The 26190-nt window shown below is 40.1% G+C and overlaps 1 protein-coding gene across 2 annotated transcripts in view; it reads right to left on the bottom strand.

The window, feature by feature from the left end:
- Nucleotides 1-26190, bottom strand: part of SHOC2 (SHOC2 leucine rich repeat scaffold protein) — a 50477-nt gene that overhangs the window by 7859 nt on the left and 16428 nt on the right. For both annotated transcript variants that reach the window (XM_082225036.1, XM_082225037.1), the window contains exons 2-5: nucleotides 19769-20748; nucleotides 14218-14355; nucleotides 6270-6400; nucleotides 2624-2812 (exon numbers count right to left, since the gene is read on the bottom strand). In XM_082225036.1, coding sequence (XP_082081162.1) covers nucleotides 2624-2812; nucleotides 6270-6400; nucleotides 14218-14355; nucleotides 19769-20471 — 1161 coding nt within the window. In that variant the 5' untranslated portion in view covers nucleotides 20472-20748. The remainder of the gene's footprint in view (nucleotides 1-2623; nucleotides 2813-6269; nucleotides 6401-14217; nucleotides 14356-19768; nucleotides 20749-26190) is intronic.

Here is a 26190-nt window from a genome sequence, read left to right as displayed (position 1 = left end):
CTGATCTGCTGCTTTAAAACTTTTAAAGCGGGGGTAGTCAACATGTTACCCTACAAATATTGTGGACTGTAACACACATCAGCCCCAGATATGTCTTCCAATAGCCAGGAATTATGGGAGTTGCAGTCCAAAAACATCTGAAAAAGCACCACATTGGCCACATCTGTTTTAAAGCTTTTTAGTTTTGTACAACTGTTCATTAATATTTTTAACAGGTATCTTTACATTACAGATCTCTTTTAACTTACCTTGTCCAATTGTATTTTACTATTTTTAATATAAGCCACTGACTGTTTTCACAGAAAAGCAGGATAGAAATATTAAACTGTCAACATGACAAGGACAAATTCATTACATCACAGGACCTGTGTGCAAAATCAATGCAGCTGTACACATCTATATAAAATTATAAGAAAGGGGGTCCAAGATGCAAAGTGCTACTAATTGTATGGATTCACCTTAACCTTCATTTGGCTGAAAACCAGCTACAGTACAGCCCAAGGAACAGCTTCACACTGTGTATTTACAGAACATATGCAGCCATAGTTTAAGGGGGTAATCAGGTGTGGAATGACTGCTCCATTTACCTAATGGTTGCTGCTACATATCTGGTGTGAAAACACGGCATGAAATCATCCCCATCTAAACAAGGAGATAATTTAGAATTTGAATAAGCAATTTGTTTTTAAAGGTGGCCAGGGAAGATGGGACTACAGGGTGCACAGTCCTTCCTTCTCAATTGCTGGACAGAGAGATTTTGCAAATAGCACATGCTGGCAAAACCCAGTCACACACAACCAATCTCCCACTGATAAAAGATGTGTGCAATTTACTCCAGCTACTCTTATGGATTTCCTTCCAGATAGTTTCCATTACACCCCAGCTGACACCTGACGCAATTCCCCAACACTGGCTGGTAGAAGGATCAATACAGAGTAAGTGCTTGTTCACTGCTTCATATGGTGGCCACATAGACATTTCATAGAGAGAAATGTGATGCTACTCTCTCCTCCATAACAATGTCCTACCAATATTTTAAATAAAAAATCTTTTGAAGGGTATATACTGCCTTTCTCCAGAATGTGAACACATCCGTGTCACCAAGTTTGGGTTTTTTACTTAAAAATAAACACACCGATTCCATATGCATCAAGGCTGTTCTCTCAAATATCAAGTTAGAATAATATTGCAACTAAGGAAATCATAGCACTATTGGGAAACCCTAATAAGAGACCAATAACTTATAAAGAAAATAGGATTTCTTTAAAGCATTATAGCTAGGAAGTCATACAAAAGAAGTCAATATTTATGCAAGGTCTACATTTTCATTAATGTTTAAAGCACTGCTACACTGTGCTTATTATTTGACTTCAAATCAGAACAGTATATTATTTGAAGTATGTATTGTCCTTGCCCAGATGATACACTATTTAAAAAAGCAGGTTGTGGCTAGTATTTGTGTTAACTGGAAGTACAACCTATCTATATATAAGAGCCAGTTCTCTGCAAGTAAAAGACTCACCACCTGCATTAAAAGCAGCAGCATTTAATAAAGTTGGCAATACTTAGATCCTGTTTTAGACCATTATTAAATGAAAGAAATTATGTGTTGCAACGGAGTTCAGCTAGACTTCAAAGAAACTGACAATAAAATATTTGCTTTTGGCAATTTAATATTCAATTCAAGTATAACCAAAAATGTTGCCTACAATGTGAGCAGTCTACTTATATGGATCTAGGCTTGAAACACCTTAACATCTTGTTCCAAATACCAAAAACCACATTTATAGTATGCAATGATCTGAGTCAACCTATTTCACCACCTCAGCAACAACTTTCAGCAACAATGGAAGCAAGCTCTTCCATTTTTCAGACTGCCAACATTTGAAACAAATTTTTAAATACAAGTAATTTATGGATACTTGTTTGTATCCAGTGGTGCCATTCTGCTTGTGCAACAGGCTCCTTGTTTGTACTAAAGAACTTGTCCCTCCTCTCCAGCTCCCGAGACACTCTCAGAATTCACCCTGGAGGATTGGAAGACAGTCTAGAACAGATTCCAGGGGGGAGGGAGAGGAGATGAGGGGCAAGTGTTGTGTGAGTCAAACTCCACCTTTGCAGCCTTGGAGTATGTGGCAATGGCCCCAACCTCCACCTGTGCAACCCAGTATGCGGCAATGGCCCATTTCTCTGTTTACCTCCCCATGCATTTGTTTTTCACAAGAAAAAGGAGCAAAGACATGAACATGCTGCCCGCTTGGGCTCAGTCAATTTTAAACACTGATTATGCTTAACAGAAGTTCTCTGTCTTTTGCAAAAGCCACAAAAGCAGTAGGGGGAAAGGAAGGCTTCTGCCAGCTTCTAAAGAACAGATATTCAAATCTGCATTAAAAAAGAAGTTTGTGCTCTATTCATTTTATGCTATTCTCGTCAGATATATGAAAAAAGAAGCACCAAATCCACAAAGGCTTTTTTCCAGTTTTATACTTAATATCTGACAACTCATCCACTACTGTCATGCATATCTGGTTATCTTGCACCTCTTTACTTAACTGCACTTAATGTTTGGCAACATTGGCAAGCATGGAAGCAAAACAGTTCCTGATAGTCAGCGATGTCTCACCTTCATGTTCAGCTTACTTAACACTTTTGCTCTGGAGAAAATTCCAAAAGGGATTTTATTGATGCGGTTATGCTCCATATTGAGAGCGTAGATGGTAGAGAACTGTGAGGGGCCACCCACTGGATATGACTGGAAACAGTTCCTTGCCAGAGTGAGGCTAGTCAGATTCACAAGACTGGATAAGAGACCCTGGGGAAGTGAAATAGAAGCACACAGGTCTAAATACAAACTTGCATGAACTCTGAACACCAACATACTTGAATATATGTTTTTCTTTTCTCTTGCATGCCACCTAATCTCCATCTTAGTGTGACAACATATGGGTTTCTGTTGTTTTTGCCAAAATGTTAACTTCACACTTTCAAAAAAACAAATACCAGTAGTCTGAACCAAAGCACATGGAAATGTTCACAAGAGATTCCATGTATACTTCAGTACCAGGGAACAGTTTCATGTGCACAGTGGGAGTGTGCATGCAGAACTGTCACCAGAACTGATGGGAAGTATCTGCTTGCACAAAACTTGTACATACAGTGCTGTAATTGCTGATTCACATGTGTTTAAAAAAGATAAGCATGTCATTAAAAAACCCCCACTCATTACACCGGTAAATTATTTCCCCAAAGTAATGGCTGAAAATAAACTCTGGGCAACATGAAAAGCTGAGAATTAATTCCAAGTAGTGAGGTAATGTCTAGATCGCTCAGCCAATTATAGTACTTTCGCACTTTGTAACAAGCTCAGCCTATGGAAAGGGAGAGACATGTAATTCATGGCTGAGGTTATGCCAGAGATTTAACTTATAGTCACCTTACCATTTATTGTTGCATCCTCACGTAACAGGCATTATATAACACAGCATGGCTTATCTCATTTTTGTGGAAACCAGTGCTTCCATAACACCTGTGCTATGGTTTCATTTGATAGGCACAATCAATTCTCCATCCAAATAGCTGGTGCTGCATCCATTGCTGTCTAAAACTAGAGTACTTTAAAGTGGGGTTGCAACTTTTAGTCAAGTAATCTGTTAGATTAATAGATGAAAAACTTTCAGTTAACTAAGAAAGAACCCTTTCCCCAATTGAATTGGTAAGATTTAAGCAAACTGCTAATACTTTTAATGTAAGAACTTACCACAACTGTGGCAGCAGGCACCATCTTGGAAGTTCTAAGATGGTGTCCACTGTAACATGCCCATACATGAAATAGAAGCATGCATGCTTCTTAGGAATTATTTCTTTATTTAAATGTAAATTTATGCCGAAGCAATAGACTAAACTATCTTTAACTGGGTGACAGCCTTACTTTAAAGATAACAGCTTGGATCCTTAAAAAGGAATTTCACGGAAAGAACGCTTCCTATCTCTTCACGCCCTGCAGCCATTTGTGCCCAAAGATACCCTGAACAATGTGGGATGGGGAACAGCTGAGGTACACAGGAATTGCTCCAAATTGGGCTGGATTTAAGGGGAGTTAGCTTAAGCAAGTTCATGAAAACATAGTTTCCCATCCTCTCCACACACACCCTCCAGGCCACAGTATTCAGGAACCTGCCTGCGTCACCCAAAGAAGACTTTTGGGGGACATCAGATGTTGCAGGGAGAACAAGGCAACTGTGAATTTTTGTTCCATTAACTCAAGTTCCAAGACACTATGCGCTCAGATAAGGTACGTACGTATACTGACATAACCTTTAGGATTAACAAGTTTGGGGCTTTTAAATGCACCCTCAATATTTTTTTAAGTTTAAGCTTCTGACAAATAACTGTAAGTAACGATTGAAACAAACACAAAACAGATTCAAACAGATTATATCATTCACCAGGCAAGCTGTTATATATGAAAAAGAAAAGCACCTGAAGACTGGATTGGTTTTCTTTATTTACTAAAATGGTGTCATATTCCTACTTTGTAATTCGGAAATTACAAAGAGTAGTATCGAACAGTAATGTTCCACCAATGAAAGGAAATTACTGGTTATTGGCCATAATAAAGAGATTGATTGATGGAAAATATCCATTAATAGGTTGGGGAAGGGAGACCATTTTTTGGAAATTTGACACAAGCTCAGCCCGCTGGGCCCAATTTTATGCAGGATGGAAACCCAACAAAACAAAATGGGGAGGCATGGGTGGCTGCAAGGGGGGGGGAATGCAGAACATTGCCTCTTCCCCTCTTCCCCTCTTCCACTAAGGGATGCCTTCCATCAACAGAGTAGCACCATGGGATATCACTGAAAGTTTCTTCTTCTGGTTTCTTATGCCAAACCTTCTTTCTGATGCAATTAATATTGCATCATGGTGCCTGTAATGATGGAATACTGGTAAACTTGCACAAGATTAATCATTTTAAAACTTACAGCAATACTGCAAGGTGCTCTCAAGTACTAGTTATAGGAATTTCCATCAGTAAACTCTCAAAATATCCAGCAGTAACCACCCTCCAGCAGAACATATTTTTACTGGTGCAACAGGACTTTCCCTTCTTCTTCTTTCTCCTGCAGCCCCAAGCCCACCCTCCCAAAATCTGCTCCAGAGTGCTGGGGTATCTCCAGAGCAGACTTGGGGAGAGCACAGAGAGTGAGCAAAAGCCTGCATGTTGCCCTAAACTCATAAGTTATTTCATATTAATCATATTTAAGAGAGTCCTTCATGCCAAAGATTGCAATGGAGTTTTTAACACTGCCAAGGAGTGTGGTGGAGTCTCCTTCTTTGAAGGTCTTTAAGCAGAGGCTTGACAACCATATGTCAGGAGTGCTCTGATGGTGTTTCCTGCTTGGCAGGGGGTTGGACTCGATGGCCCTTGTGGTCTCTTCCAACTCTATGATTCTATGATTCTATGACTTTTCAAAGAATATTGAAATCCGCAAAAGCTTGATGCTGAAGGCTGTCATATAAACTCAGCCACATAGATATTACATTTTTTAGCCATTTTCAAACACACTGATTATTATTTTTTTAGGGATCAGAGAAGAGGCTGGATAATGAAAGTACTGCTTCGAAAAGAAACAAAGTACTTACTATTTATGAATACTGTTGGACAGCTGCCTCTCCCAAACTAGTCTTTTAAGATCTAATGTTTATTAGGCATTGCATCATCATGAGCTTGGTATATTTTGCAATTCTGCAGTTTTCTTTACAAATGTTTTCTTTCTTCTGCTGCCAAAGAGACTTGCTTTAATGGATTACCCCACTACACTAACATGCAAGTGGCTCTTTTCAGCAACAATTACAATTTATACACAGACTAGCACTTCTGAATAAAGCATTTTTTATTTGTTAAAAGAGTTTTTGGATTGGGAGCCAAACTTATCTTATGATAAAGCAATCTGTTTAGCTGTCAGTCTCCTTTGTATATTTAATTACACTTGAGTAACTTTCATAATGCGCTTGGGAGGGGCAATTCAGCTTTGTTCTTAAAAGCTTCCAGGCAACTTTCTCACAGCAGCAACTTCTTCAAGCAATATCCATTCATTCCCATTCAATTAGTGCTAATGCTAATAGTTTACATCCAATTTGGCAAATTTCAGCAGCCTTCCATTTCCAGAGCATTTGTCTTCAATAAAACTAATGCCGGTTCCAGGGCTTTAGAGCAACATTTAAACAACATTAAGCTGCAATCATACAAAAACTGTAGAGTGCCTCACCTCTGGTAAAGCAGAAATCATGTTGTTCTCCAAATTCAGTTCATCAAGTTTACTGCACTGTGCTAGAGACCTGGGTATTGCTGAGAGCCGGTTATACCTCAGCCCAAGGCTTTTCAGACTGGACAGGTTTCCTAAAAGCAAAAGAGGGTTAAGAGAGATTTGCTTTAGAAGCTGGGAGAAGGGGACTCCCACTGGCTGCATTTTCTTGGAAAAGAACGAATTCCTAGAGTTTTTATTTTTCAGCAAACACATTCTTTCCACAATAATATCTCTGCATATTTTGAGCAGCAGCATATTTTCAAAGGATTTCCCAAGTATAGGTTCAAACACTGGTGAAGGATTCAGACTTTCAGCTATGTCCCATTTTGGTGTAATCAATTTACACTACTCAGCTTTGCTTTCATCTCTAGCTGCCCAGCAATTCTCTCAAAGCATACATCTAAGTTTTTTTTGTTTGTTTCTTTTTAAACATTACTGGCCACTCATCACTCTAGTACTTTAGACCACTTTACACATTTCAGATTACAAGGGTAAGCATTTTTGCAAGAACAGAGGAAGGGGAAATTAGCAGATGTCAAAAGCAATACAATTAAGGACATAAAAACCTTGCATGTGAGCTGCATGTGCCAGCGGATAATTAATGAAAAACCTGCTGCCATCTCCTAATGCTTTCTGAACTTAACCCATGAGACTATATTGCAAATTGATACATCTCTCTTGGTGCAACACTGAGCATAAGATCAATATTGCCAGGGCAAGCTATCCATTTCGTCAACAGAAAGCCCCAACACTTGTCAGTCTATAAAACTTCATGAGATGCAAAATTACAGTTAAATGTTTTTTGCTACAAGGTGCTCTTATTAGGTGTGGGAGATAAATTTCTTAGGATTGGCAGTTTAAACAGAATTCACTGGTGAAGAATAAAAAACTTTGTTACTGCGGAAATATATTTATAGTCATGATTACAAAAAAATTTAATACTGGCTTTTTATGACACCTTTGTACATATCCATTTTTATTACCAACCTTAGCTATTTCTCAGAGCAATAAGAAGAATGATTGGCACAGAAGCTTTAAGTGTAAATTTGCAAGCCACCATCACACTCTGCAGCACCTTTGAGCAGAATGACATCCCTCCCTTTTCCTGGGAACATAAGCTTCGCACTCATAAAACATACTAATCACGATTCTAGGGAAGTTTGCAAACAGACATAAGCAAGGGGTGGCTACCTATTTTGCCAATGAAAAACTAGATGACACTAATCTTATGTGCTCTGTACTCTGCTATGCAGACAATTTTTGTCTGCTACGCAAACACAGACATTTTTTAATCTATCAAGTATCACAGTCTTGTAAATAAACTCACAAAAGTTAGTAAATAAGGTAAAGGGACCCCTGACCATTAGGTCCAGTCGTGACCGACTCAGGGGTTGCTGCGCTCATCTCGCTTTACTGGCCGAGGGAGCCGGCGTACAGCTTCCGGGTCATGTGGCCAGCATGACTAAGTCACTTCTGGTGAACCAGAGCAGCACACGGAAACGCCGTTTACCTTCCCACCGGAGCAGTACCTATTTATCTACTTGCTCTTTGACATGCTTTCAAACTGCTGGGTTGGAAGGAGCTGGGATCAAGCAACGGAAGCTCACCCCGTCGCGGGGATTCAAACCGCCGGCCTTCTGATCAGCAAGTCCTAGGCTCTGTGGCTTAACCCACAGCGCCACCCGCGTCCCTACAAAAGTTAGTAGCTTGCACATTTTTTGAGTAGCTTGCTAAGAGGCTAGTAGCCTAGGTTTACATGCTGCCTGCAGTGGGGAGGAAATTCTCCCCTATTCCAGCCCTGAAATGTAGGATACTAGCCTCTTAGCAGGTGAGTTAAAACAACTGCCTTCTGCCAAACAGGCTGGTGGTGAAAAAACAGGACCAATAGACAGATTTCCTTTTTTCTGTAGCCACAATGGAAACAAAGTAGAGAGACACAAGGAAGAATGTAGACGCTCTGGCCTTGCTAGCTAGGGGTGATGAGAGTTGTAGTTCAACAACATCTGGGGACCCACAGGTTGAGAAAGGCTGGCTTATGGGTACCAGGTTGATTTAAATACAAGCCTTAAGTAACAATGAGAAAGCAACATGGCATTTATGTTTTTGTAGTGTGTGTGTGTGTGTGTGTGTGTGTGTGTGTGTGTGAGAGAGAGAGAGAGAGAGAGAGAGAGAGAGAGAACATTACAGTGGTACCTCGGGTTACAGACGCTTCAGGTTACAGACTCTGCTAATCCAGAAATAGTACGTCGGGTTAAGAACTTTGCTTCAGGGTGAGAACAGAAATTGCGCGGCGGCGACAGTAGGAGGCCCCATTAGCTAAAGTGGTACCTCAGGTTAAGAACAGTTTCAGGTTAAGAACAGACCTCCAGAACGAATTAAGTCCTTAACCAGAGGTACCACTGTAAATCAATGGCTGCGAGGAACAGAAAGGGGGCATGGAGAATCTGTTTTACTTCTGTGATATCTCTTTTTATTAAGAAGGCTGCAATAATATTTTGAAGGTGGCCAAATTCACACCATACATTTAAAGCACTATGATGCCACTTTGAACAGCCATAGCTTCTCCCAAAGAATTCTGGGAGCTGTAGTTTGTTAAGAGTGCTGAGAGTTGTTAGGAGACCCCTGCTCCCCTCAGAGCTTTTGGTATGGCCCCATGATCAAGTGCATCGTCCTGGATTTTATAATCTAGGGGGGAAACCAAGTGGATCTTGAAGCTGGCATCATGGGTCAGAACAAGCTAAACAGGAGCTGCTTATCCCAAAAAGGACCTAAAAGCTTCATACAAATTGATGCTTAGCCACCTAGCACAGCATGAGTAATACAGAAATAGATGAGGTACCAAATTACAGTGATGCTTGTAACCTTTGCCCATAACAATTTTTTGCTCATAGGCATTTAGAAGATGCTTGTATTGAACTTGCCTGGATTTGTTTCCAAAGTACAGGACTTTAACATCTGCATTTTCCTTGTTACACAAAGCTTCCCACAGAATTAGCGGCTCAACACTCCTTCTTTTTCTAAGTAAGCTATTCATAACTTAAATTTTGAATTAATAAAGACCAGAATGATGAAGATTATCACTGCTTACACCGTCAATGAGGTCTAACAAACACACAATGGCAAGATTAAAAAGTTGGACCTACAACTTTAACTCCATTCAGCTAAATGACTATTTTAATAGGCAGTTTGGGGGTGACACTTGACCTTTCAAAAATAATGCTGATAGTCAAAGCATTTAGAGAAGTCCTATGAGGATATTAAGTAGCCCAGAATGCAAGAAGAGGCCAGGGTATAGAGCACAACAGATACATTAAGTCTGTAGCAAAATCTATTTTCCTGTAACCTCAGTGGATCTCAGTAGGAAGAGTAAGCAATTGTTTTCTCAAGCCTCTTTAATATTTGCAAACTGCCAAGATAGCTCTTCTTAGGAATCCCTGCTAGCAATGGATCAAAATGGTGAAGGTTACAGAAAAAGGCCTATGAAAAGCTTTTGAAAATTATTCAAGTTAAAGCATATGTATCCAAATACAGTGGGCCAGATTTCATATTGCAGGGCTTGGGCTCCACCTACCATTGAAGTCCTTAACTCTCTGTTTACCCTAGTGAACAGCAGTGATAAGTTCATATGAGAGCTACTTGACTCTCATCTTCATCAAGCAGCCACCATCTTAAATCATCCACAATAAGTGCCATAGGGATGATGGAGTCTCCAGCATTAGCAAGGTACCAGGCTATCCTGAAGAGTGTAATGCTTTTTTGCAAGGAGCAAGTCTACACACAGTACAAGCTATTTAATTATAGGAAACTCTTCCTAGAAGCGTTTCTCTTTTTTAAAAGATGGGCTACAACCTTTAATTTACATACCTTTTTGATTAGTTGGAGATATATATAATAAACCAGGAAAATAATGTTTTCTAATGTTTGCTTTCATACAGGTTATTTACAAGAACTAGAGAGGCAGGACTTGGGCAAGTGTCTCTTTTAATGCAGAAGGACTTGCAGCAATAGGCAACCACCTCTCCAGTAAAGATAAGGATTGATGGTTAATTTAAATGAAACAAATTTAGAACAGTATCTGGGTTGGTAATGACTTCGGGGAGAGATCAATTTGGGATTATCTGGGTAGGGTATGGGGAACTAAGTAGGGCTTATCAGGATGTAATTTGAGGTTATTAATTATGGAGGGAATGATTTTAAGCAGAATCTGGGAGTGAAATTAACTGAAGGAAAATAAATTGATGAGGAACTGATCTGGGGTAATTTGGGTGGGATATTAATTCAGCAAATTAAATTATATTAAGGGAAATATGGGTGGCAATTGTGATAGTTTTTAAAAGCATTTATACTATTTGGTTAGTTCGTTAGTCACTTTGTAAAGGTTATTTGCTTGGGAATGCAGAACATAAATACTTAAGATTTAAAAAATAAAAATATAATGAGCTAACAAATAAACTGAAGCTCTCCAAACAACTTGTTCACATCCTTAGACACAGGGATCCTCTAAAGGGAACCACCACCAAATATGCCCCTTTACAAACAGTAATTCTATGTAAGAGCTCAGCTTCCGTCAGCTTGATTTCCACTATGATGATACATTGGGCAAGACCTGTCACGTGAAAAGAAGCACAGAAGGTTACATCTCCTCCCAAACCTCAGAACAACCTCTGAGAGCTGCCCCAATACAGTTGATGCTCGGGTAGCGAACGTGATCCGTGCGGGATGCACGTTCGCAACCCGCAGCGTTCACAACCCACGTCTGCGCGGGTTGCAATTTGGCGCTTCTGTGCATGTGCAAAGCACAATTTAGTGCTTCTGCGCATGCGCGACTGCCAAAACCTGGAAGTAACCCGTTCTGGTACTTCCGGGTTTCGGCAATCCGTAACCCGAAAAAAACACAACCTGAAGCGGCTGTAACCCGAGGTATGACTGTACACAGGAATCAAAAATAAAGCAGGCTGCATGTAAAGTAGTAATTCGGGAATATCAAGAGCTGCCACATGTTCAGATCTAATTTGAATTTAAAAATAAACAATGCCTTTTAAAAAATGAAGAAGTGCTAATTTGAGATTAAGGGCCAAACAATAAACAACATTGGTCACATATTTAAACAAGGGTACTTAGCCAGGCTCCTTTTATTTTGGACTAGAAAACAACCCAATCTGGAACATGCACCTGGGTCCAAATTCGGGGGCCACAACATTTTTGTCCTGAAAATAACACACTTCTGGCTGATTTGACCCCAAAGTGTTGTTTGCTGCAAACAACAACTGGGGTGGGAGACAGCACCCAGATAAGGAGTGACATTCAGCAGAAACCAGTGTGGATCTAAGCCAGGCACATGCTGCAAATCAGGATGCTTTTTCTCCAAAATAAAAAAGAGGCCATGCTAAGCACACTTGTTTAAATATATGACTTGTGTCACTTGTAGTTTGGCCCTAAGATTTGGCTTACAATATACAAAGCTTTTGGAAGGCCACTACCAAGGAAGGAAAATCGCTAGTGTTTTTGGTTTTAAATCATTCACTGGTTTTGTGGCATTTATGCATTTGAATTGATTTTTATGTTATCTGCATGTGCCTTTTCTATATTAGTGCCTCGTTAATTGTTTTAATAAATGATAACTATGTGATGCTTCATCTCTGAATTTATATTTATTTAGCATTCACCAGCCTCTCCAGGGTTGCAGCAAGTTAGGCCTGGAAAGGTGGTGAAATATTTTTCCTGCAGATAGCTGGGCAGGAACATAGCAGCTCTCTTAAATGGAACTGAGTGTCCTTCCATGTATGGAAATTTCTGGTGAACTGTGCCTCTGAAGAACAATGAAGAAGAAGAAAAAGAGGGAGGACAGAAATTTAAATCTAAAGACAAAAACCTGTTTCAATAATTAAAAACCTATACTTATCTATAGCAAACCATTCCCAAAAGGTACAAAGGGGGAGAAAAAGCACAGTCGGTTGAGTTCAGAGGTTGGTGTGTAGTTCTTGATATAACTAAGAGGTGAGTGACTGCTACAATCTGCTTGAAGATGATTACATTTAATCTCTAATTGAAATGAAACAATAATGCTGCTGAAGACTGAAGTTAAAGACAGACAGGCATACTTTAGGACCACCAGCCCATCTACTCTGTTGTGTTTGTTAATTTCAAGATTTATGCCCTGACTTTCAGGCAAATGTTTCATGCTGCTAACAATTATATTTTCATGCATCCAATGCACATCTATGATCCACTGGAGCCAAGTGCTGGATGTTGTAAGGAAAACTGTTGCCAGTTTTCTCTCTCTCTCTCTCTCTCTCTCTCACACACACACACACACACACACACACACACACACACACACCCTTTATTATCTTTACAGGAGTCTCTGGGAAGGCGTGTTGAACCTTAATGATGGGACATCAATAGTACCTGGAATGATGCCTGAACACGCATATGATGGTGTCAATATCTAAGTTACGGTAATCATCTGCAATGGCAAAACCTATTAGCAATTTCACTATTCAAAATCCTTGTGTGGGCTGCGATCTGAATCTGACAGGCAGAATCTTGCCTGCAAAAGCTAATGCCAAGCAAAAGTTCTTAGACTAACCTTAAAGTCACAAGGGAGTAAGTCGATCACTCCCTTCCTCAACTGATCTGTTTGGATCAGCTGAGTTGGGGGAACGGGAGCTGTGTACTTGTACCATGTCCAAACACACATGTGTCTGTGTGTATATGTTTGTGTATACATGGTGTGTGTTCATGCTTGCAAGAGCCTACATGGATGAGCGTGGGGTGGGCACACCCACCACTGGCATGTAGCCTCTGAAGAGCTGGTCAAGGGTGAATGTGGCTCTTGAGACAAAACCATGTCAACCACCCCTTACTCTACAAAGTAGATGGAGCAGGGGATGCAAAACCATGGATGTGGGGGAGGTATGTAACAACCTGGGTTGAGCTCTTTAAATATATATATATATTGTTCATGTATATTCAGCTGAATAAGACATCAGCCTCCTGCAGGTTATCCCCAACCTATTTAAAACTCAGATTAAGCAGTCCAAAGCCTTGGCAGAAAAAACAATGTCAAAGATCTCAATATAATTAGAGCTGATGCAAGGCTTCTGGATATGGTATCTGGAGTTGCTAGGCTCAAGTCTCTTTGCTGGACTTCATCAAAATTAGTGCTTGAGGGAGCTTTGAAAAACAGTTAAAAACAGTCCTTCTAGGGCTCTGGAAAACCAGGAGATGGATCAGGATTCTAGGACATGGGTTTTTTCCCATAAGGGCAAAATACTGTTCATGGGTAATGACACCCATTAAGCTTTGGGATTTGTTATTCGTGTTGTCTACATACAAGTTTGAGCAATGAGCAAATGTCCTTTGGGGAAATATAAATTTCCACTCACAGGAAATAATTTGTACTAAATCAATAAATGGCACAAATTAACTAAATAACTGTAATTCACTACACAGGCAGACATGTGGTAACATGGAGTTATTAAAGCAGTTTAGAAAGAATATTCATTCCATTCATGTTGAAGTTTACAAACAGTATTTCCATTTAGGTGGTAGCAAAAGGTTTTTCAGAAATACAGCCAGATTTTTTACAAAAAAATAAACTTTATAAAGTTCAAAGTGAGTAAATTTTAGCAGTCACTGAATGAGATAATCACAAATCTTGTCAAATCAAATTTAATTTTTAAAAGTTACATTAAAAGCATGTATTTAAGCAACGATAATTACTGCTGGTCATCTTTAGACTAATTAGCTTCTATATTTCCCTGCCTTCAATAATGATTCTCAGCAAATGTGGCTAGAGATTTGGGCACAGAATGGCAAGGGATAAGTCCAAATGCCTGCATTGGATTACCCTGGACTAGTCACGCTCCCCAAAACGGGAAGCCAAAAAATAAAGATATTTACATACCTATGGTATCTGGAAGGTCCAGGAGCTCGTTGTGCTGTAGGTCAAGTTTGGTGATCTGTGTACAATTTCCAATCTCCTTTGGAAGATGCTCAAGCTGATTGTGTGCTACATCCAGTGTTATGAGGTTAAACAACTCACCTGAAAGTGCACAAAGATACATGTATGAATAAGTCATTGTTCTACCCAGGACTAAACAGTGCAGACGCAAAAAGCCACCTTTAAGGCATGCATGGCATTGTCAAGTTTCAACCTCTAATCCCAACCCACACAATTTCACAATTTCTCTTCTCAATGTAATGTAGTAAAGTACGAATAAGAATAGTAATTGTATAGTGCTGGTATTCTTCCCAATAGAAGAATCTGCATTTTAAATTTCTTCTTTCTGTTTTGCACCAATGTGGCTGCTCTTATACCTAGTACTTTTCACAGCACTAAAATTATCTTGCTGACATGGTATTTCTAAGGACAGTTTTCCCTAAATTAAAAACCTGGCAAGAACTGATTAATTCTAATTTAAGGCAGGAATTCAAGGCTGGAATTCTTTGCTTACTTACCTGGAAGTAAGTCCCATGAACCTAATTACTTCTGATAAAACAACTAATGGATTGAAGTTGAATCCTGACAAGACAAAAGTACTGTTTCTGGGGGACAGGAGGTGGGCAGGTGTGGAGGATTCCCTGGTCCTGAATGGGGTAACTGTGCCCCTGAAGCACCAGGTGCGCAGCCTGGGAGTCATTTTGGACTCACAGCTGTCCATGGAGGCGCAGGTCAGTTCTGTATCCAGGGCAGCTGTCTACCAACTCCACCTGGTACGCAGGCTGAGACCCTACCTGCCCGCGGACTGCCTCGCCAGAGTGGTGCATGCTCTAGTTATCTCCCGCTTGGACTACTGCAATGCGCTCTACGTGGGGCTACCTTTGAGGGTGACTCAGAAACTACAACTAATCCAGAATGCAGCAGCTAGACTGGTGACTGGGGGCAGCCGCCGAGACCACATAACACCGGTCTTGAAAGACCTACATTGGCTCCCAGTACGTTTCCAAGCACAATTCAAAGTGCTGGTGTTGACCTTTTAAGCCCTAAACGGCCTCGGCTCACTATACCTGAAGGAGCGTCTCAACCCCCATCGTTCTGCCCGGAAGCTGAGGTCCAGCGCCGAGGGACTTCTGGCGGTTCCCTCATTGCGAGAAGCAAAGCTACAGGGAACCAGGCAGAAGGCCTTCTTGGTAGTGGCGCCCGCCCTGTGGAACGCTCTCCCATCAGATGTCAAAGCGATAAACAACTACCTGACATTCAGAAGACATCTTAAGGCAGCCCTGTTCAGGGAAGTTTTTAATGTGTGATATTTTAGTGTATTTTTTGTTTCTATGGAAGCCGCCCAGAGTGGCTGGGGAAACCCAGCCAGATGGGCGGGGTACAAATTATTATTATTATTATTATTATTATTATTATTATTATTATTATTTGAGACACTTTGGTTGGCCTAGTAAAGGTGTTGCCATGATGCAGATTTTATAATTTTTCTTACAGCCATCATGGCTACCTTCACTTTTTGTGAACCATGTATGTATGTATGTATGTATGTATGTATATACAGATGTATTCTTCCTGCCACAATTAACTTGGTGGAAAATATTTGAGACTGCAAGGATGATATGCAACTCTCCTGACCGGCTGCACACTCTAGCTCTCTCCGTAAGCAGATTGAAAATTCTAAAACCCTTTACATCATGATAAATCCTGCAGCAGAGGGAATGGATAGAGAGCTTTCCCTGGGCACATAAGGAAAATGAACTTAGGAATATTAGCAATTCTAGATTTTTGCTTCAATTAGCATTTGTCTTCTGACCTCTTCTCTCCCCTCAATTTTTCTTAAGCTGTGCTAGCCCACTGAGGAGTATTATGAGACCTGAACACATTATCCAGCATACTGATTGCATTAAATAAAATTTTAGTAACAAGCAGATGAGTCAAACTAAGTCAGTACAGAGCAGTCAATGACATAAGTGTATGTCTGCTAGCAACAGTGTTTATTAATCCTCTTCCAGACTCTACCTACATAAAAAGGTAACCTAAATTATATTGTTATAACACCTAAGAATTTAAAAACTTGAAGTATTTTTTAAAAATTCTGACACTGAAAAATATTACTAAGCTTATAGTAAGTACTGTACTGGAATTTCTATTCCCTGATTGATTTTTAAAGTGCCAGTACAGTGGTACCTGGGGTTAAGAACTTAATTTGTTCTGGAGGTCTGTTCTTAACCTGAAACTGTTTTTAACCTGAAGCACCACTTTAGCTAATGGGGCCTCCTGCTGCTGCCACGCTGCCGTCACACGATTTCTGTTCTCATCGTGAAGCAAAGTTCTTAACCAGAGGTACTATTTCTGGTTAGCGGAGTCTGTAACCTGAAGCATATGTAACCTGAAGCATATGTAACCCGAGGTACCACTGTATACCAAAAACAATGAGCCATCATTTTTCTTTTCCTGCCAGCTACCCATGTAAGAACAATTATCTTATGAATTCTGATCAGGAGTCCACTAAGCTCTTAGAAATCCATTCTCGTTTAAACATATACAACAGCAAGCTGTCTTACTGGCTCTGGGTTTACCTCGAGCACTGCCCATCAATCATATCTCATATCTACAATTCTATTGCTGTCTTGTGAAAAACTCAGAAGGTAGCACAGGTTACGCTCACTTTATAGAACAGCGGAAAACAATTTCTTTTAATTAAATTAAATAAGCTTTACATCTCTTGGGCATGGCAACCAACAACTCCCATTACACACCATCCACCCTTTACTTGAAAAACCTGTCCAACAGGGATGCTCAAAATATGTAGGTCAGCCTTTACTGCAATTTTCCCAAACCACCCCAAACTGAATTATTTTAGAAGCATCTGCTTTCACCTACTTTGCTACTTACATGTGCATATCTGTGAAAAATAGAGAAACCTGTCACCATTTCAGTCAGTAGTTTTATTAGAGAATGCATGCATTGAATAATAAAGCTATTTTGTGTAAAAATAAAACTAATTGTATGACATGCCTCTAGAAATGAACATGTACAACAAACTAGCTATAAAAGAATGCATAAGATAAACCTAAGATTACAAGAATGCACTGGATTCAGTCAGAGACACTCCCATTTGTTTCTTCATATTTCTCATGCTTCTTCTGTGACTCACTATAATTTTGAATTTTATCCCACTCTTCACCCTTGCTTCAATGGAATGTAGGATTTCCTAGAGAGATATGGAAAATAAGCTAGATCTACCTTGGGCAATAGGGGATCCCCAATGTTTTCTTCAGGAATGCATAATTCTTAGCATTAGCTGTTGGCAGGACTTTGCATATTTAATACAGTGCAACACCTCAGACTAAACAGTTCAGAGAAGAGAAAAATAAACCTCCTTTGGTGGTTTCTCTGGAGCCACAGTGGATATACAAAAATACACAAGCACTGTGTAGTCCTTCTCCCAACAGACACAGCAGAGAACAGTATTTCCAATTGCTTTCCTCAAAGGTACCACACAAGTCAAAAGGGCAGCAGCAATAAGTCTTGTTCCAAAAGCAAGACAAATATAAGCAGCTACCATTAAAAGTGGTAAGGATTAGTCTGATATCACTGCGCAAAGGCAGAGATTAACAGCTAAAGTAAACAGGAGCCATTTATGAGAATCAAGTTGTTGCTTGTTTCTACTGTTCTTTAAATTGTCCACAGATCAGTTCACACACTTTATACAAATTCAACCTGACCTAAGCTGAGTTATGCTGCTGCCACATCAAACATCCCCTAACGCCTAACCATTTTTAGTTAATTTTGCACTAGATGTGAACCTTATGCCCTTCAGCAGCAAAAAAATATCACACTGTATTTACTTAAAGAAGCTGCAGTGGGCAAAGGTTGGCAAAACTAATACTTGTTTCAAAACTATACTAAACAAGTGAATATATTAAGTTCACTTCAGCCACAAAAATGGAGCCCCCACCCCCCGAGGTTTCTATGAGTTTTTAGAGAGTAACTTGCCCTAAGGAAGAGTCTACAGCAATAAACAGCCTTCATAATTCCTCTCCAACTGTTTCCAAGTACAAGAACTGTATAGAAGCGTACACTGCATGAACAGGCATTTTTTTGAGTGACTTCAATAATAGAAATCCCATAGGAGTGTATCCTGTTTGCATACGCTGCTTTGCTTGGTCAAAGTATCAGGATAGAGTGCATGGATGCATCTTGCCCGTGTGGATTAAAATTAAAATTAAGTGTCGTAACATTGTCTTAAATCAGAACCACCAGTTTACTTATTACCAAAAAAATAATAATAGAATGAATAAAAGAATTTTAATGAAAGAAGCCAGCTGAAAGAAAGCTGAATTTCTTGAACAAAATAAAATAGAAGTATCTTGAAACACTTTAAGACTAACAAATAAATAAACTGCAATCCGAAAGTGGCAGGCACATATACACATCAGCAAGTGGAAATGGAGGGGAGTGAGGTTAGAGGGAAACAAGAGACAAAAAAAACCCCAGTGATAAGTAAATAAAAGTGGAATAATTACAGCAACAAAGCAAAGTAGGTGATCACACATATATCCTGGTGCATACATTTGTATATAGTTACGTAGTTATTTAGGAACTGTTTAAGATGTACATAGTTTAAATGTGGAAATTTTTGCTCTGCATGATACTTCTTCAGGTCTTTATGCTATCTCCATATGGTCTTAATTCAAGAGACCAGCCAACATATTCCCTAAACCTCATCCCTCCTAATAGTACTGTCAAATGATCATAGCCTTTTCAGTATTACGGCTTATAGGAAAGGAGTTGGAAAGTTATTGAATTTCTATAGGCAATTCATAATGGAATCTCTTGACCTATTTTAAAAATATTAAATTTACTCAGATTCTTAGTTAAAATACTAGCCGTGCCATTTTTGCAACTTAAGCAAGTTTCCACTCCTGAAAGAAATGTGAATTCATGATTCAATGTTACATTTATGAAAAGATTAATTGCAGGCCTACTGATCAGTAATTAGATAGCACCAAAACTGCTTTCTCCTAAAGTGTTGTTTGTACCCCAATTCTTAAGAAGGTATTTCTAACTTTCTCTACTTTACCCCCCAAAATACTACTACTTGTGTCTTGGGCAGCACAGATACACAATCCTTAATATCTAACAGTGTATCTGGGAGCCAATAAATGGGTGTATTCTTTCCTCAAGAACTAAGCCTGTTTCAAGGAGTCCAATATGAAGGAATAAAATTTGAGGGACAGTAGCTGAAAACCAGAGAAATATATGAAGTATGGTTCAGTGCTTTAGGAATCTAATGGCCACATGGCATGCATTAATTTGGTGAAGCCAATCCACCAGCAGAATGGACATTACTTGCACAGCAGATTGAGCATTAGCGGACACTAGAGAGCAGATATGGGGGTCCTAGGGAGCAGGAGTTCATTTCTGCAATGGTGGCTCTTGCCCATGGATAGCAATTCAATCCACTGTTACATAATAAGATTTAATACAGGGTTTTAAAAATCACTCTTACCAATTTCTTCAGGTAGTTGCTTGATTTTGTTCTCCCGTATGCTGAGCATGATGAGTATCGACAAGTTTTTTATATCCTTTTCCACAGCTGTGATACGATTAAAGCGTAGATAAAGTGTGGTGAGAGACCTTAGCCTGTACACCACTGGGGGAATTTCTCTCAGTTTGTTGTGTCGTAAATCAACCATGCGAAGCTGCTTCAAGTTATCAAGAGAGTCAGGGAGGCTGGTAAGTGAGTTCTCGTTCAGGGCCAGTGTCACCAGATTCACAAGACAGCCCACCTCAGATGGTAGTGACTGCAGTTTGTTTCCATATAAATAAAGTTCCGTCAACTGTGTTAACTCTTTGACAGATGGTGGGAGTATGTGTATCGACCTCTTGGCCAAGTCCAAGCGTACTGAATTTTCTTCCCGACATTTGTTTAGCTCTTTGATCACCTCGGCATTGCTGGACTTCTTGCGAGCACCTGGAGCTGGATTAGGTCGTTTTATTGTATTGTCCACTGAAAAAGCCACACCCGGCTGTGCACTGCTGGAGTCCTTCTTCCCATCTTTGGCTTCTTTCCCTTTGGTCTTAAGCTCTCTCTCTTTGCTTTCTTTCCCAAATCCACCAGAAGTCTTGGCCTCTTTCTCCCTTTCCTTTGCTGAAGACCCTTTTGGGTCCTTCTCCTTACAATCTTTTTCTTTCCCAAGATTACTACTCATGGTTCCTCAGTTTAACAAAAAACCACGTGAAATCCAATTTCAGTTTCTGTCAACGAAACTCATTCACCACCCAAGAAATAAGAATCCCTAGAATGATTCTTTCACTGCTGAAAGCACAGGGAAGTCTAGAAGACAAACACCTTGGCCAAAAGCAGCAAATCTGACGGAACAGTAGCTATCTGCTACATGTTGGTTTCAGAAGTACTTTCTCCCAGCTTTGATATCCGAGGATCCAGTTATTAGAGCTCAGATAATCATAGGATCTTCATTAGAAGCTCTGCAAAACAAAAAGGTAGAAAGGGTAGGTAATATGTTGAGAATTACAAAAAAAATGAGAGACATGAAATAATACCCCATTACCAACTTTTTCAAACTGGTCTACTGTAAATGAGAGTATGAGTATGTGTACTTCTGCAGTTGTCCTATTGCCTATCTAGCAGGTTTCATTTATTTATGGAGGTGCTTTTATCTTATGCTGATCTATGACCATAATAAAGATTTGGATTGGATTGGTTTGGAAACATTCTAAAGGCAAAGAAGGTTTAATATATTTCCCGAAGGTGTAAAACGCAAAGAAAAATACCGAATATCTACAGTTCTTAAGCTGATTTATCAACTAGAATGCCAAGGAGGTTCCCCTGCCTTTTTCTGAGCTGATCTTTCCTACTGTTACAGTATACCACAGTGCTCTGAGAGTCAGCTTGGTGTACTACCTTTAAAAATGTAAACATCTGAAAAGGCAACTGCAGATATATTTGGGATGCCTAAGATGTTATGCAACTAAAGTTAGATTAAAAAAACAAATATTTATTCCCCAAGCAAAAGCTACCTAACCACCTATTTCAAATGTTCTTATAAATTTGTAAATCAAATTACATAAAGGCTATGTTGAAGAATACTATTTGTTGATGTTATGGAAGAAAAAGAATGTGGGAAATGTTAAACAGCACTTTGTGCCTCTCAGTATAAACACCAAATTTCATTCTTTTGACAACAGAATTTATCACCACTTTCTTCTGCTATGCCTTATCACCAATATGCTTATCTACGATGCTTAGGAAACAGGTTTGCTTCCTTAAATACTCTTAAAAACTCTCTGCTACATGCATGCTAAGGGGCAGTGTATCTCCACCCAAGTACCAAACACTAGGAACAAATAATGGAAGCCATTTTTTATACTCTTAGTAAAAATTCTAGATACAGGTAGGTAGCCGTGTTGGTCTGCCGTAGTCGAAACAAAATAAAAAAAATCCTTCCAGTAGCACCTTAGAGACCATCTAAGTTTGTTATTGGTATGAGCTTCCGTGTGCATGCACACTTCTTCAAATACACTGCATGCACACGAAAGCTCATACCAATAACAAACTTAGTTGGTCTCTAAGGTGCTACTGGAAGGATTTTTTTTTATTTTGTTTCGACTACGGCAGACCAACACGGCTACCTACCTGTAACTAGAACTATGGAAGGCACCACATTGAGCCGCATGAAATGGAAGTCCATCAACCTCACCAAGAAACTTGCACAGGTACAGACTGACATCTTCTTTCTGACTAAATGCAAGGACCTGGACATTATACCTAAGGGTCTTAGAATTAAGAACCCTCTACAATCCACTTATCCTACCGAATATGCAATCACCCATTCCCACCACCCTTCTGAGTAATACCCCTCCCCACCCTCTCACTATATACAGAAAAAGAGCAAATATATAACCTTCACAGACATTCCACATGGCCAACATGTATGTAAGTGTATATATCTCCATCGTTCAATTTCAAACCAAACATGTAAATATCTATTACACATATGGAGCAAACATTTCAGACAGCAGAGAAAGAAAACCAAACAAATAAATTATATATCTGGGAAAGGAAGGAGAGAACACGAGAAAAACCATGTCCTACTTTGTTGTTGTTGTTTCTACTCACTGCTCCTGTCTGTCTGTTCCTTCCTCCCACCTGATATTTCAAGAAATGTTGGAGGGATGGTACACAGAAAGTAATAGTCTGGATAAAACTAAAATCTTGCTCCATTTTAAAAGGATACATAGGCAATTCTAACCAATGATATTTCTGGGGGGTTTTCCTGCCTACTTTTCTACTAAGCCATAATCAGGCCATGTGTATCCTTCCAAACAACGTCTCCATATCATTATGTCCCCAGGATATTAACACACAAAGATGCCTTCTCGAGAGGTCCAGAGGGTGGCAACACGGAAACGGGCCTTCTCTGCAGCGTCTCCCTGTCTGTGGAATGCTCTCCCCAGGGAACTTCACCTGTCGCCTTCATTATTCACTTTTAGGCACCAGGCAAAAATGTTCCTTTTTAACCAGGCCTTTGGTTGATTTGATTGACATCCTATGCCCTTTTAAAATGTGGGGTTGGGGGGGGGAGAGGGGTTACTGGATTGTTGTATTTATTTTAATTATATATTTAGTGTTTTTATATTTTGATTTTGTTCTGTGAATCGTCCTGGGACCTCCGAGTATAGGGCGGTATATAAATTCAATTGAAGATGATGATGATGATGATGATGATGATGATGATGTTGATGATGTTACACTTCAGTTTCTGCCTCCAAATTTACAAGTCCCAAGTTATGCGGAACACAAGTAATTTTACCTGCCAGTGGCAGCAAATTTATTACAGCAGAGACTGCTTAACTGCAGTTGTAAGTGAAAACAGTCAGGATTTATCAGGACATTCACAATAAACTTTGTCAGTATGTCCACTTTAGACTTTAGCAAATACTCTGTGAAGCAGTGTTCAGATAGCAATCCTTTTATTCTGCATTATCTCACCTCTGGTGATTGGAAACAGTTTGTACACCAGCCCATGTGGTTCCTCAGCACGTACATTTTTTAGTTCTTTATCACTGTTGTCATGGCAATTTGTGGTGTATTGCAATTTTGCATAATCTGTAAAATCTTGAAAGCCATAAATTGCTCTGAGTGATGGTCTTAGCTCCATCTGATAACACCCACGTTACAAAAATGCTAGCTAGCACTACTGACATGTTTGTTGATAAATGGGAGTATACGCAAATGTTGAATGGCTTTGGAAACTAAGTTACACTAGTTTAAGTTAAATATGTGCTAAAGAGTATGGTGAGCAAAACTAAGAGAAAACTGACACAATCCAAAGGAGTTTCTCCCTTATCCTGTACACGATCACAAGAAGAATTTTCCACTGGCATTACTCCACAGGATCTCAGCAAGTTTTTGGACCCACTCCCAAATGTTTCATTATTGGAATGTTGATAAGGAGAACATGTGTACCATCACAATACAAAATATATTCTTAGAATAACAGAACTGGAGAATGAGGGTGCTGGGAGGGTGAGAGAATGGGACGAAAGGAAAACACAAAAATTACAAAATCCCTAACAGGGCAATAACTTCATTAGGACCAAATAAACTCATTGCCCAGTTGTGGGGGGTTTGCAGTGTTTTTTTCTCCTTATGGACCAGCATGGCTACCCTTGCTTTTTATGTAAACAAAGTAGTAAGTATGATGGGTATATTTCTACAGGTAACTGTCAATATTTTGAGGTGCTTCATGGGTAACTAATGGACTCTGGAATTGTAACATGGGGACAAGCAGAAACTCAATTCTAGAAAAAATATGGATCTGTTCATGATAACTTTTTACTTTTAACTTGCTTCCTGTTCCTACGGGGCAGAGCAGACCAACCTGACCCTCCAAATGTTGCTCGACTCCCAATTCCCACCCCACCCCCTCACCCAGCACAGCCAATGGTCGGCAAAGAAAAAGCAATGGCCTCCAGAAACTTATCACCAATCAACTGTGCAAGGTTATTACAGTTTTTGTGAGTATGCATCGTGGCTGCTCTTGTAGTTGAGAGCGTTTCACCCACCACCCCTGAAGCTACTGTCACAACAGCATTGTGAATGTAATGTCTTAAGCACAAAAGACAGAAAAAATGTTTCATGATATTTTGTCAATTTTGGTACACTCAAGGCTTATTAGGGAAGAGCTGTTTAAATACCACAGACTGCATAGAATTAAACAGAATGCTGTTCTTCATCCCCATGGCTTCACAAGGACACAGAATCACAAAAGTCTACCAGGAAATTAAGTACACTTACTGGGTTAACAACCACTATTCCTCTGCCTTCCCATCTTCTCTGCTACAAATAGAGTAGGTGGCATTTTATTACTGACTGATTTTCAGTAGTTGGGGTTTTACTTACATGAATGCAACAGTCAATACGCAGTTCAACAATACAGTGGTGCCTCGTAAGACGGAATCAATCCGTTCCGCGAGTCTCTTCGTCTAGCGGTTTTTTCGTCTTGCGAAGCAACCCTATTAGCGGATTAGCGGATTAGCGCTATTAGCGGCTATTAAAGGCTTAGCGGCTATAAAAGGCTTAGCGGATTAGTGGCTAAAAGGCTATTAGCGGCTTAGAAAAAGGGGGGAAAGCGGGGGGAAATCGGAACACTCGCAAGACATTTTTGTCTTGCAAAGCAAGCCCATAGGGAAAATCGTCTTGCGAAGCACATCAAAAAACGGAAAACCCTTTCGTCTAGCGGGTTTTCCGTCTTGCGAGGCATTCGTCTTGCGGGGCACCACTGTATTTTATTTTCCATTTTGCACACTGGGAGCACATCCATGTTACACAAATGCATCTTCTGTGCAAAACTTCTAACGTCCTTCCTTTTGTGGCTATGTGGAAATCATTTTTGAAAGGCCAAAGCTGAGTTCCATAATCAGAATTGTCACCAATCCCAAGAACGCCATGTCATTTCTAAAGAGGCAATTCACTTGCTACTACAGCCGGGTTTGCTGCACTAAGTACACAGGATGATATCCAACCACGGCATCCCAACAGTTTAAGAGATTTACGCTGTCTCTCTTCCACCATGCAGCCCCCTACGTTCCCTCAAACTCTGCTCCAGAGGGTTAGCAGACTCTCCAGAGCCAATTGGGAGGGTGTGGGTGTTGCAGGCAGGAAGAGAGCAAGGGAAGTCCTGCTGCAATGTTGAATCTCACTCATGGAACCTTCCATCCAGTGGTTTGATGAGCAGAAGGCAGCTTCTGTGGTTTAGTGACCCTCATTAACAGTGGAACTGTGTTGCACAAGACTGCAATGATAGGGGGAAAGCACCATTGGGTGTGGGGATAATGCTCCAATGGCCACGATATCTATTTTATCCTGATCTGGGTGGTTTCCCCTTCACATTTCAACCCATACGAAACAGCTGCCACTGTTCAGGAGGGCTCCCCAAACCTCTGAAGTTGGTCTTAGGGGAGGAGGAGAGGAAAAGAAAATTGATTGCATAAGCAGCTTTCCATTTGCACAACTACTGAATACAGCCCACACTGTGAAAGGACTCATGCAGTGGATTGGTGCCAGGGGAACTATGGCAACTTGCAACTCCCGTGTGTGTGTGTGTGTGTGTGTGTGTGTGTACACATATATACATGTCTTCCTTCCTCAGTATGTGTTTACTGCAACAATCAGTAGCACAGCCTGGGCAAACAGGACTGCAATGTGAAGAGTGAAACAGCTCTGCAATGGAAGAAGGGCCTATGCTGCAGATCACTTGCTCTTGCAAGGAAAGGGAGGAAATGTTAAGAGATGTGAACATGGGTGAGGAAAAGACAAATGGTGAACAAACCCAGGCTACATCTGTGATGAAGAGCTGTAAACATAAGAATGAAAAGGACTGTAATCCTGTTTTAATTATGCTCAAG

The sequence above is a fragment of the Podarcis vaucheri genome, assembly GCF_965113315.1.
Source record: "Podarcis vaucheri genome assembly, chromosome: 5".
NCBI classification, from domain to species: domain Eukaryota; kingdom Metazoa; phylum Chordata; class Lepidosauria; order Squamata; family Lacertidae; genus Podarcis; species Podarcis vaucheri.
This window is presented reverse-complemented; position numbering and strand designations above follow the sequence as displayed.